The 13,736-nt window shown below is 41.2% G+C and overlaps 1 protein-coding gene across 1 annotated transcript; it reads right to left on the bottom strand.

Annotated features, from left to right (window-relative positions):
- Positions 1–334: 334 nt before the first annotated feature.
- LOC125004697 (transcription factor Sp6-like) lies at positions 335–8,078 on the bottom strand. Its single transcript, XM_047579530.1, has 2 exons — positions 7,897–8,078; positions 335–3,829 (listed from the first exon to the last, which is right to left on the bottom strand). The coding sequence occupies exon 2, from the start codon at positions 3,712–3,714 to the stop codon at positions 2,791–2,793; it is 924 nt and encodes a 307-aa protein (XP_047435486.1). The 5' UTR covers positions 3,715–3,829; positions 7,897–8,078; the 3' UTR covers positions 335–2,790.
- Between the last annotated feature and the right edge of the window lie 5,658 nt (positions 8,079–13,736).

A 13,736-nucleotide genomic window follows, 5' to 3' on the forward strand; every position in this document is an offset into this window, starting at 1 on the left:
TCCGTAGCTGCTAAATTCAGCATTTTGTCCCTGAACACAACGTCTCATAAAGTTGAAGCACAGACGTCATAAGGGATTTCGGTTTTTATCTTTTAATCTTTAATCATCAGGTTATAACCCCCAAAGAAGAGAACTTAATTACTGCTAGCAATTGCAATTACAATGGATTTACTGGAATTGCCAACCATTGCAACTATCTCATAATAAAGAGAAACATAATAATAATAATAATAAATAATAATAATAATACCTTATAGGTCCCGCAACATCAGTTTATAATTTTGAAAGTGTTTTTTTGACCTATGTTATTAAGCACATAAATAAAAGTCAGACATGGACACAGCATATATGTATTTTTATTTAATTAAGGACAATAAAAGATTAAATACAAGTTATTACATCATGATATTTAACTTATTAAAAGGTTTTTATACTTATTTTATTACACTCTCCACAACTAAAACATTTACTAAAGCAACAACTTAAAAATTGTCCATAAGAAGATCAATAATAATAATAATAATGTCAATGTACAGTCATTGACTATTGTTTAAGCACTCATCATCCATTACTTATTTTCTAAATACAAGTCATTGTGAGCCTCCAATAATGTAACTCCCTAATATGTAGAAATCTGCCTAATGTGTGACTGTTTACATAAACCCTAATAGAACCTGTAAAGCTGTTCGCACTGCTCACTACAGAACTAAAGATCATACAGTGTTGATTATGTAAGTTAACTAACCAAAACAAGTAGCTTGAACAATGTACGCTGCTTGTGTTGTTCTATTGCTTTTCATTTCATTTGCTCACAGAGTCTTTCTCTGCATGATAATACTCCAGCAAAGGAGTTATGAAGTCAGTGACCATGAACACACTACAGACTTGAATGCACCAGCAGCTGGCACACAGCTTATTGAGGTAAAAACCTGTATAGTCAGTCAATCTTCTGCTTGACCATCTGACCGGTTACAGTCCAAAAATGCCAAATGTGTTCTTACTCTGTTTGTTTTATCGAGGATGCATAACAAGTGTGGATTTGGTGCATCCAGGTTTCCCAGAATGCATTTCGCGGGCAAGTATGTTTCTGTTTCTATGATTGTACTGTGTCCTTCCATCTGTACTTAAGAGTCAAACTTGTCAAATCAGAAGTACGCAAATCTGTAATTTGCATAGTTAATATTCATGAACCCTCACCGTTCCACCTCCGTGTTAATTTGCTCTGGTCATCAGAGGAGTATTAATTCATTTTGAACTCATGGGGGCAGCAGAAGAAAAAGTAAATATGGCATTGACACATTTATTTAACTGTATTTTCTCATTCATGGTGAACGTGTTAACAAAGAGTGGTCTAATTACACAGATATGGTGTTTTAATGAGGAACAGCAGTGGTTTCATAGGGAGAGTTACGCTGAAGCAGCTTGATACGACCGGCCTGGAAGACAGTCCAAACTTTCCCTGCCCACAAAATTATTGCGGGGACAGTTCTTGAGTCTCTTCGTTGGGACTGATTATGCTCCAGCAAAAAAATTTCCAGTCCAATCAAATCGTTTGGATCTGGCTTTATGGGGTGATGGAGTAAAAGCAGCATCGTCACACACATCATCTGAACGCTGTTGAGTTCAATTTGTGTACAACTAATTGGTCCCTACTGATTGTAGGACTATCCAGTTGATGCAGTGATATTTATTACATCTCGTATTCTGATAAAAAAGGTAACTAGGATTCAGCTGGAAACATTGTTAATGAGAACGCAGACGCTGAAACAAACAGTTAAGTTCAGGACAGGAAAACCAAGACAAAGAGCTGAAAAATGTTAAAAGTAGAAATGTAGAACTGGGTGATTAATCTCTGTGGACTCATCACCACAACTGACATCTTTCACATTACACACAGGATTTGATAAATTGTTATTACCAAAAAAAAAAAAAAAAAAACAAATTAAGTGCACCATTTTCTGTCCATGTCCAACTTCTTCTGCTCGTCCTCTGCCCTCGTCTTGTCCGATCACTTCTCATCGTCTCAGCTTCAGGTTAGTTTGGAGTTCCCCTTTGTTGTTTTACATCTTCAACACCTGTTCACATTCTCATATTGTATAATTGTTATCATTAATATGTGGTATTAGGGGCCACCAACATACAGTAGCGATGAAGACTATTTTATTATATTATATTATATTATATTATATTATATTATATTATATTATATTATATTATATTATATTATATTATATTAAGCACATAGCTTAATGCACGTGCTATAACAGGCTACGAAGCCTACACACACACACACACACAGTGACAGCCTTAAACACAAACATAATGTCTCCTTGTAACTGGTAAATTAAACTTTTCTCCACCGGTAACACATTTGATCGTTTTCACTGTAAACAAGCTAACGAGCCACCCTCTGATGAACTCATTCCAGCCTCTTGGTCTACTGGCAGCTGTAGCTTTAGCAGCAATAGAAGTCCAGCAACAAGCAGCGGCTCCAGCTCTGTTGCCTCCTTCGCCACCTTTCATTTTTAGGAATTACAGAATTATGCACGTAATCAGTCCAACTCCTGTTTTCCTGCGTGCTATCACATCGCAATTACCAGTGAGTAAACTCAGTTGATAAATTCTCAGGACCACAGGTGTGTGTATTTTTGTTACATCCAGCTTTCTTCAGTAAAAGTGTGTCTGAACCTTTTTCTACTTTCTATTCTACTGTAAAACTACACCTCTACGAGTGAGAGGGGAGAGATGATGAATCTGCGATTGCAAAATATCTTTTATCTTCGGCTGATGTTAGCCGGACTGCCCTGTCACGCTGGAGATTGACGGGTCGCTCTCACATTTCAGCTTCAGCGGAGGCTCTGCGCTGTCAGACGCAGACACGTTTGAGGAGGACTGAGGAGGCGTGGGCGCGTCAAAGCCCTTATCCGTCCTCCCGTCTCCGTTCACCCGCTCCTCCTGTCCCGGCGGGGACTCGTGTGTGCGCATGTGCTTGGCCAGGTGGTCATTGCGCATGAACACTCTGGGGCACAACGCACAGCTAAACTTCTTGGCGCCAGTGTGAGTCTGTAGGTGACGCTGCAGTTCGTCAGAGCGCGTGAACCTCTTGCCGCAGAAGAGCCAGTTGCAGACAAACGGCCTGTCCCCGCTGTGCCATCGTAGATGAGCCTTCAGGTGGGAGGTCTTGGCGTAGGCTTTGCCGCAGCCGGGGATGTGGCAGTTGTGCATGTGCTTCCTCCTGCTGTCGTCGGTACTCTGGCCCATCTGCTCAGCATGGACGCAGTTGGGGCAGCGGCACGCGGCTTGGCCCGCACTTCTGGACGAGGAGCGGCGCTGGGGTTTGGGGCGGGCCGACACGGAGGTCTCCTGAGGTTCTTCCATGGAGAACGTTTCCTGTTGCAGCATTTCGGGGCCCAGTGGCTCCATCTTAAAGCCGTCCTGGGGGTAGAGGTGGGATGAGTGCGAAGCAGGAGCGTGCTGAGCTGGGGGCAGGGTGCACAGCTGAGGGTCAGAGCCATAGGGCCCTAAGGAAGACTGCAGCCCCATGGAGCTCCCTGGGCTCACCGAAGGCAGGCCGACACCTTGACCCGTCTGCAGGTCTATCCAGCTCCCTGGCTGCACGTCCCGGTGAAGGTCCCACCAGGATGGGATGTTCATGTCCTCCGAGCTACCACTAGGTGGTGCTGTCCTTAGCCAGGGCTCGTAAGGGTGGGCCATGTGAGGCAGCTAGTGCAGGTGCAAGACGGTAGATGATGTCAGCTGCTCTGAGAGTTGTTCAGTGTCTTGTGGGTGACGCTGAGGAGATTAGCACATGTTGGGATGGATTACAAACCTGCAGAAAGAAAGCACAAGCAAACTGTTATGTCTTCGAATGAGATTTCTCACATTTCCAGATGTTAAGACAAGAAGATGTTGTAAACCGACGACAGATTATATCTCAGTCCTCTTCCCCTGTTCACAGAGGGATTTTCCAGTTTCAGGCACAGTTTGCTTCCTTTACTCCTCTTTCAAACCATCTTCCTTCTCTGGCTAAAATGTCGTTCTCCAAAGACCTGGATGACCAAGAACCTTCACTTCACTCTTATTAAATTAATCAAATTCTGCTGATCTAATGTTTTTGAACTTCAGAGGTCTAAATCCTCCGCCTGTCTGCAAGCACACCTCCTCCGTCACCATGGATACTGCCGTTCTCACGCTGCGTGGCCGTGGAGACAGAAGAGAGGGGGAGACAGACGTGTCCAGACAGAAGCCTGCCACATGCATCCGCTGCCAGGTACTTCCCATGGAGGACAGTCAAAGACAAGCGCAAAGAAAACAACATCATCTGCCCCGCGCACAGGCAGAGGCTGCAGCGAAGGGGGGGGCGAGGCTGGTGAGCTGGGGGAGGGACGTGAGCGAAGGGGAGTGTTGACAGGAGAGCAGTTTGGTAAAGGAAGAAGTTCCAGGGAGGTATGGCTGCGGGCCAAAGTCTATTTGTACGTCTCTGAGGTTGAGATGAAACCTGGCAGACAGGAGAACCAGTTTTTATGAATCACACATGATTTACAACAACAGCCCTCCAGGCAAGTCACAAAAGGAGGCCCGTAAACTGCCCTGCCCCTTACACACTGCAGGCACAAAGCTCCAACAGTTGCAGACTGATGGCATTCAGCTCAATGAGAACGGGAGTAACAACAATAACATGAGAACAATTACCATATGTATATAATTATGGGCGCACGCTCAGAAGCATCCTGTCCCCACCACACTTAAAGGAATGCACGCTTTGGGAGTGGACACCTCAACAGTGTCAGTCAGCCGTCCCTTACAGGAGGAGGGGCTCTATTTCCAGGTGACACAAAGCTTGTTAAAGTCTGTGAAAATTTATGACAAGGAGCTACCAGCAAGGCAAGGCATACGCTTGGCTCCAAAAAGGTCCTAGCCCCAAACAATCTTGTTGACTTCCACTCCTTCCCACCCCAGCCTCAAACATCTACAATTATCTTTACAGCAGGAAACAATAAAGTCGTCTGGAGCTTTAGAGGCTCGGCTTTGAGATCTCGTGGAGTGACATGATATCTGACAAGTGCGACAGGTTGTCCAGAAACAAGAGGTCAAGCTTCAGTGGAAGACCTGCATCCGTTATGTAGATGTACTGCAGGCAGGAGGAGCGTGGACAAGGTGGTGTCAGTCAGTCTGACAGTGAAGGATCCCCTCAGCGGAGGGGATGTATTGACACAAATGGTTTAGTAAATACAAGCAAACCACACGGAGCACTCAAAGGTTCAGTCGAAGCACTCAGAGATGCTTTCTTGTCCTAATGAAATCATAAAGCAATTAGTCCGGAATCCTCTAATGAAAGGTCCAGTGTTAAAGGTCAAGCTGATTTATTTCACGTTGGCCTGGAGCCAGAACTACTGCTCTGTAATTTTTTGAGAATGCATGGCGGGATCCCCCCTTGACTCTTGCTCTTGCTGACATAACCGTAAACAAATGGAGACAGTGGCGTCCTCCCCCATTCGGCGAAGTGCTGGGAACGCTAAGGGAAACAGCTGGCATGGGGTGTGGGGTGCAACCTGGAGGAGGAGGAGGATGGTATAGAGCAATGACAGACCTGTGGTCATAAAACCTGCCCGACCAAGACCAAACATGGCCCCCAGTTTACAAGTCTGCCATAGAGAGGAGGCCCGACGAGGGAGCGCCGGGGAGGAAAGAACTCCATTTACGGTTCTGTTAGTATCCACGTATCTACTACTGCTGATTTCATAAACAAAAATATTTTCCTACATTTTTAAATGTTCAGAAACACTCAAGCTTTTAGTCAAGTTCGGGGTGATAAAAGAGACGATTTGCCTTAGTAGTTTACAGGTCACGTATAACTGTCGTCTCATCCCACTCCTGACTTGGAGCAGAAACTTTGTGTGTTAACTGTAGCTGGGGACAAAAAGCATTTAACGTTGTTTGTTTTAACCTGCTCGAAATACGTCAATGGTGGAGTGGAGCACACCAGTTTGGCAGGGGTCACGTCAGCTGTCATCATGAGCGTCGGACGTGTTTCTGGTCTTTGAGCATTAGCTGTGTGCGGGACGAAATGACTCTAATGTAAAAAACCGTGTCAAAAAGGGCTGTAATGACCTGAGGCGGACGGTTCTGTTGCCTTGTGCACACGTGAGAGAAGCATTGTGTATCACACGGAGCTAAAATGTAATGCTAATCTCTGGTAATCTTTTCATCTAACTGCATGATTAAGCGCAGAGATAGTTTAGATATGGATGACAGTTAACATCCTCAGTGATTTAAGAGTGTCTGTGCGACACTGAGTCACACTGCAATAGGCATTCTGCACATTTTACGGTGCAGATGTCGAGACAGACCCTTAAAAGAGAAAAGTTTTATGTCTTCTGAGTGGAAACATCAATTTTAAAACTATTTCTCAGTCAATTTGCCGTCTTTTTAGAGTTATCGTCTACTGTTTTTGTTTCACGTTATAACAACAGTCGTGCTCGATTGTTCTGCATAAACTTTCTTGTTGTATCTTTGAATGCACAAACAAATTAAATATCACTCACTCAGTATCGGGCTGTTTCACGTCAGATCAGATTTTAAATAATGCAGTCCCTTTTTACTGCTGTTTGTTCACCGATATGTAATTCTCCAAAAATGCTGAGCAATAGTTTTGATACTTTACGTTTTAGGCAACTTTTACATAATTTGTTTTACTTTTGCGTACAAAAGGTATCAGTTTAGAAATATGTAGCGCTGACATAAAAATGTAACAGTACATAGATAAATTAACTCAATAATAGAATTAGCTCCACATCCATTTAGATTTCCTTCCATATTATTATTAATAAGATGTTGTGTGTTGGTTGATGTTATTTTATTAATACTTTATACTGTAAACACCTGTTTACTTACTTTTCTGCGCATCTGTGCACTGTACAGTTCAGTTTCTACTATATATATTCTTTGTATATGTTGGACATTTTATAATGTTTCATATTTTGTACTACGTTAACTGCGCCAAACACCAGACACATTCCTTGTGTTGCATACGTGGCAATAAATCAGATTCTGAAATGTATTTTAACCAACATTTTAAATAGAACCGTTCTCCTGTGAAGATAATGAATAAAAAGTAATTAAACTAGGTACAAACTAACTAAACTGTGAGATGTGATGTGAACGCATGTAAGCGTGCTTATTGAATATTAATGTTGTGCTGAATCTTGATTTAAAACCTCCTTCTCTCATTGATTTACTGCTGTGTCTTCTAGAAAATGTTTTTTATTTCCTCTAGTGGTTAGAAGGCATGTGTAGGAGGACATGAAACATACTTTAAATGAAAGTAATAAATAATATTCTGTAATGGGAGGAAAGGCAGAGCAATACTGACCAGAATTAATGTTCAATATTAATTATTTTAAAAAATGACAATGATTTCAAGAAAAATATATGTGTAATTATTTTTATTTTAGTATTTACTTACACTGTGACCCACACGCAGATCAATTTCTTTAATATTTTGCTGCAGAAAACATTAATTCCAATATTTTCATACAAGGCTATAGTTTTTTATTCCATTCATGTTTTTGTTTTTAACCATATTAGGGGTTTAAACTATTTTCCTAAATATTTTCGAATAAAATTTTAAGGTTAAACACAACTGAAGTGAAATAAGTCCTTTTACGTTGTGACATGTTGTTCTGTACAGAGATTTTACTTGAACGTGAAATTAAAATGTTTACATATAACTTCTCTATCCCTGACTTAGAGTATGTGAACCCCCTCTCCGATTTACTTAACGATTAATCATGTAATTTCTGGTGACAGTGACAACACGAGAGGTTGTATATTACGCAGTGGCAGCAAATTAAAAAAAAAAAAAAAAAAAAAAAAGAAAAAGAAAATCCGACTTACCTGTGTGAGTTTGGAGCTGCTCCTTGTCTAATTTTCTTTCTGGAACAGACGCAGCTCTGCCGCTTCTGCTTCTTCTTTGAAACGTGAGCACAGAAAAAATAATATCCTCATGGCATTTCAGCGGATTTTCTCCATCGCGGTTGCTCCAGGTGTGGCGGTCTCAGCGGCTGGACGCGCAGGTACGCAGCATTGTCAGTAGTGACAGTCTTCAGGATAGGCTGTGCGTCTTGAGCTCCTCCAGGCTCCGCCCTCCGCACCGCCGTCTTTCCACCTTTTGAAGATGCGCCCTCCTCGGCTGGAGGTGAGGAAATGACTTGCTTTGGGAAAACAGGGGATCAAGTGTTGTCTGTTTGTTGGAAACAGTGGAGTAAAACTGAAGCAGAAAGGTGTATGGAGGTGTCTGTTCAAAGTATTTGCCTTACTCAGAGTTTTCCACATTTCTGCATAAAAATCACATTGAGTACAAAGGTCCACGAAGTACACAAAGACAACTAAATCAAACTAATTAAACAGAAATTATAATATTTGTTATATATATATTTTTTTTTATTCAAGAAAGTATAACAGCCACTAAATGCTTATGGTACCTGCTGATCAGTCGTCTACAATATGTTTCATTTAATGAAGAAAATGAGTCTGTTCATATGTGTGAGGTGCTAAAGAGAGTGAACCCTTTTTTCGGTATTTGGTGTATGACCACATTGTGCAACAGGTAAATATTTCCAATAACTTCTGGTCGGTCATCTAGAGTAGCTACGAGGACTTTTAGCTCATTTGTCAGTGCAGAACTGTTGCTTCAAGTCCTTCCACAACATTTATATTGGGTTAAGGTCGGGATATTGACTTGGCCGTTCCAATGCATTCATTTTGCTCTTCTTTAACCACTTCTTTGTTGAATGTCCTGTGTTCTTGGGCTGCACGTTTCTCTCAAGATTCAATTCACAGACAGATGTCCAGGATTTTTTTTTTTTTTTTTTTTGAGACTTTGCTGAAATTTATAGTTCACTGGTCCATCAGTGGTGATTTCCATTACCATCCTCATGTTTCATGGATGGGACGAGGCTCTGATGCTGGAATGCAGTGTTGTTTAGTCTCCAGACATGATCCTCTCCTTTAAACCAAACAATTGTACACTGGTCTCATCTGTCAACAAGACCCTCTCCTAATAATCTTCTGGCTTGTCCCCATGATGTTTAGCAAACGGCAGATGGGCAGAAATGTTCTTTTTTTTGGAGAGCGGCGTCTTTGTCTTTGCCTACTGTGGTTGTTCAGTTTTGTCCGGGTGGTGTGTTCATGAACATTAGGGTTAAACAACATGAGAGAGGCCTTTAGCTGCTTAGAAGCGCGTTCCTTTGTGACCTCTATCGTGCTTTTTGCTTTTGGCGTGATACTTCGTTTGTCGCCCACTCCTGTGGAAGGTAAGTCGTCTTAAATCTCGTCTACTTGTTCAAAGTCTGTCTGACAGTGGATTTGTGGATTCAGAAATCTTTTAGAGATGGTTTTATAACCCTTGTGAGAATTAGTGACTAACCGGTTTATTTACACCACCTAAAACACATATTAGTTAAGTTAGTCAAGTTAAGTTCTGCTAATGTGACTTTATCGGCATAATAATTTTCAGTGCAGAGCTTATTGTTGTAGCAGTCGGACCCTTTTTTATTCATTTATCTGTCTGCAGTGCATCGGAGTATTTTGTAGTTAAATGGCTACATCTCATCTCTGAAATCTCATTGAGCAAACATTTAAAACACGGCCGAGCTTTGCGTGGCTGCCCACTGCTCCGGTTGTGTTTACTTGGACGGGTTAAATGCAAAGAACTAACTCCATGAATGTGTGCACTCATATACTTGATGAATAAAGCTAATTTGGTAACAAAAACTGTATTTCTATAACAGCATCATACTGCAAAAAAAAAAGATCAACAGATTATTCTGTGTGCAGTAACCAGATAAATACACTACATTTACAATATTAATTACACAATTTAAAAACACTACATTTAATGAGCGCATTCATTTGGCAAAATCAGACTATATATTTGACATTTGCTCTGCTTTGTTTCCCACTTGTATTAAGATTAAATTAAATTCTGGGGCTTTTAGTGCATATTTGGGTTTTAATCCCACGCTTTCTTAGAATCAGCATCCATATGCTAACAAACAACAGGGGTTTGTCCTGGTATTTGAGGCAATGAACAAACACATAAGTCTAAGAATTAAGAACAACACAAAAAAAAATTTAAAAAAACTATAGAAAAACCCTGGTAAAAAGAAAAAAATTTAGTTTGAAATAGAAAATGAGCTAGATTGTGCATGAATGGTGCATTAGCTGAATAATATGATGCGTAGAAACTATTCCTTTCAAAAACACGCACAGGTTAATACTTGACCTGAATACGACTAAGGTATTGAAGATTAGTGAGGTCTTAAGTCGCACAGTTTTAAAGCTCTGGTGCATCAGCGTGGTCCGCTGAGTGACTGCAGACTGAATCAGGTAGCTGACATCCTGTGAGCGTGAACAGCCATCACCTTGGTTTGGTCCAGGGTTAAAACACGAGAACCAAATCCGGGCGACTTTCTTTCTTATTCCTGTGTGCAACGGTTTTTATTCCTAGAAAGAGTGTAAGTGACTCACGTCAGCATGAGCGGCGTTTAACGCGTCGATCAAACACCTACAAAGGCTTTACAGTATGTGATAAATGTTGAATTCCATGTAACATGTCAAAGGTTAGTGGCATCTTTGAATGTGCATCACACGCCTAATAGTTTTGATCATCTCTAGCCTTTGAGGCTCTTTATATATATATATATAGATATATTTTTTGTCTCCTTGCTGAGTTAATTCCTTTCCTGTCACAGCATGTCTGTGGAGCGGCTTCAAATGAACTGACAAACACAGACCACAGACAAGCCGGCGGGAAGTGACTTCCTACCATCTCTGCTCCTCTTTCTCTGTAGCTCCACTTTACAAACGCTGACTTTGAACTGTCATGTGCTGGAAGCACGGGCCGATTTCGTAAATATCGACAAAATCCTGATTTGGCACAAGGCTACATGTCAGACCGACGCTTACCTTAAAGTCATGAATAATGATCACACCAATCAGGAAGTGTTTTTCCAATGAGCTCATTATTTGACCAAAAGCTGTAACAACATTTCGCATTAAAGCTTTTATTCTGAAAGAACTGCTTGAATAATAGCACCTAGACAATGTGTAAAGCCTAATTTGTTGCCAGCAAAGTATAATTAAAATCGGAATCATATATTATTGTATGATGCACATGCAGAAGATCTCAGGCCACTGAACTGCGGACCACACACCACGTTTAAATGGTGTTTACAGACAAGTTTAAAGAGTCAGGCATATTTCCTCATGAATACAATGCAGCACAATCAAAAGAAGACGGCTTAATAACATTTAATTACAGTGCAATGTCAAGTGGGGGCTTACAAATTCTCCTAATGATTTAAATGTGTTTAGATAGCTTGTTTGACAGAATTTTATTTCTGTCACTGCTTACTTCTTATTTATGTGACCTGCGCGCTTGAAAATATTTGTGGTTCCTTAAACAATCTTGGTAAGAAGCTTCTCCTGACGTGCTGACATTTGCTTTTTGTCATTCATCCAACAAAATCCCAGAGACTTTTAGTGCGGTTCTGTGTGGCTGCAGCACCTTCCAGCTTTACGTCTCAACAGCATTCATGATTTCAGAGTCAGAAAAGACGAGGAATGCGGTGCAGTCTGTAAAGTGTGAGCATGAAGATGTAACGTTCCACAACTGTCGCGTGACAGTTTTCTGAGACGGAATCACGCAGGGCCCGTTCTTACTGAAATTAGGTTTTTATTATTGTCTCACCACGCGTGGATAGAAAAATGCACAAACTATGTGATTTTTACATTTTGGGTGATTTTTTTTATGCAGTGAAACAGTATTATAGGGATATAAAAGACAAAAGACAAACAAGTAAATTTCTCTTATATTTCTCTTTCCCAGCTTCAGTATGAACCATAATATTCATTTAAATTTAATTTATTTACTTATTTATTTTTACATTTTAGGAAAAACATAGAGGTAGGAGGTTTGTCTCTGTGTATATGTCAAATGTCTATCTACCAGTTGACAATTTTACTTTAGTTGTTTAACCGTTTCCAACCTGGAGCTTCCTGTACCAAAACCAGGATCCATCTCTTATTAAAACGCAACCTGTCGCCATTTATTCCTTTAAAGGCTGTAACAACAAACCTGCTAAGAAAACTGTCCAAAATATTTTTTACCAAGTTTCAGTCTTGAGGTTGAATCGATTATGCCTGGTGATGATCGTCTGGATGGGCTTCACATGGTGATGGACAGAGTGATAACAACCTCGTCATACGCACCAGTCACACACTTCACCCGAGTGCCATGGAGCTCATTGTGTTTATAACAAACCGGCTGCCGTTGCCGAGAAGCGAGAGGTTTAGATTCTGCCTTTGTGCGCCTGTCGTAATTGATGCTGACAGCAAAATGACTGTGAAAGAAGATATTTGTTGAGAAGCATGCGTCACTTTAATTTTTGCTTTGATTTGTCGTAGGACTAGCCTACTGGGTGCAGAGGTATTTTCTTAATACTACTTAATTTCTGTTGCATCAGATTTAGCAGAGTGCGAGCTCATGGGTTAAATCACATCAGTATCTCTGACTCACTGTTGTTTTAAATATTTATATATATATTTTATTTCAGATCTCACTCTAAGCCGGCGATGACTCGGTGTTCAGGTTGAATCTGAGGAGGGTTTTTGCCTGGTTTTAAAGTAACTTTTCCTTTTACACTTTAGTCTTTTTGATGAAACAAACGTGGTATGGCACGTCAATCGATTAATTGTGCTAAGTAAACTCCTGGTGCTGTTTATATTGTTTATAAGTCTTGCAAAAAAAAAAAAAAAAAGAAAGAGAAAAGTATGTTCCACAAAATATTCTACACGCCCCTTTTCATTGCTTGTTAGTCTCTGTTGTATTTTTAATTACAGTAATTTGTCAGGAACTAGTTTTTGCAGACTTTGTCCTTCTTCCCTTAAAGGTCACAGGAATTTACAGCAGTGTGAAATCTTGAGCCCACAGTTTGTGTGCGAGTTTATTTCTGTGTTCACAACTTGGGGCTTTCCTTAAAGGACGCGTGTTTTGTAAACCCAGATTCCCACCATATAAATAAGGTACTGATTCTAGTTCACTGGCCTGTGGCTGGATTGACTTGCCTCTAGTCCCACGGGAACCACACCGGTGTCCCAGACAAATCCTCCTGCCAACACGCCAGCCTCCAGAGAGCTTGGCTAAAGCCCCACTTCCCCTCCACAGGCAACAAAAATATACAAACAAAGTAAACAGTAAGCACCTAGTAGTCAACTTCCTTATCCTTGTTAATTATTCAAAATCCCGGAGGAGCGACCGGCCCACAGTCATCTTCTGAGTCATTTTTTTTTTCCCCCTCATTCAGGCACTCACTCACCACAGAGGCCCCCCTCTCCTCCCGCCTCCCCTTTCAACTTCAAACCCAGTCATTTCTGCAAGCTGAGCTTTGATTGTACCAAACACCTGTATTTTTCGAGGAGAGACTTCCTCGCGAGCCCCCGCCTCCCATCTTTGATTGTTAAACAGCAGTGGCGCCGTCATTACTGTCTGTGCGACTGATGCCGCCCAGCTTCCCCGCCCATCCTCCTCCTCTGCCTTTTAACCGGAACTTTAATTGCGCAGAGAAAATTTGGATCGCTTTATTTTATCTAATTTTCAAAAAATCCCCATCTTTTAGTGTGTGAAGGGTTGTAAAACTTTAAAATTGCCCTGCTGGGTTTGTCGGTTGAAGCAG

This window comes from Mugil cephalus, chromosome 2, assembly GCF_022458985.1.
Source record: "Mugil cephalus isolate CIBA_MC_2020 chromosome 2, CIBA_Mcephalus_1.1, whole genome shotgun sequence".
NCBI classification, from domain to species: Eukaryota; Metazoa; Chordata; class Actinopteri; order Mugiliformes; family Mugilidae; genus Mugil; species Mugil cephalus.

What these genes read in the sequence shown, in the direction of transcription:
- LOC125004697 (XM_047579530.1), bottom strand. Translation starts at nt 3,714, where the DNA reads ATGGCCCACCCTTACGAGCCCTGGCTAAGGACAGCACCACCTAGTGGT.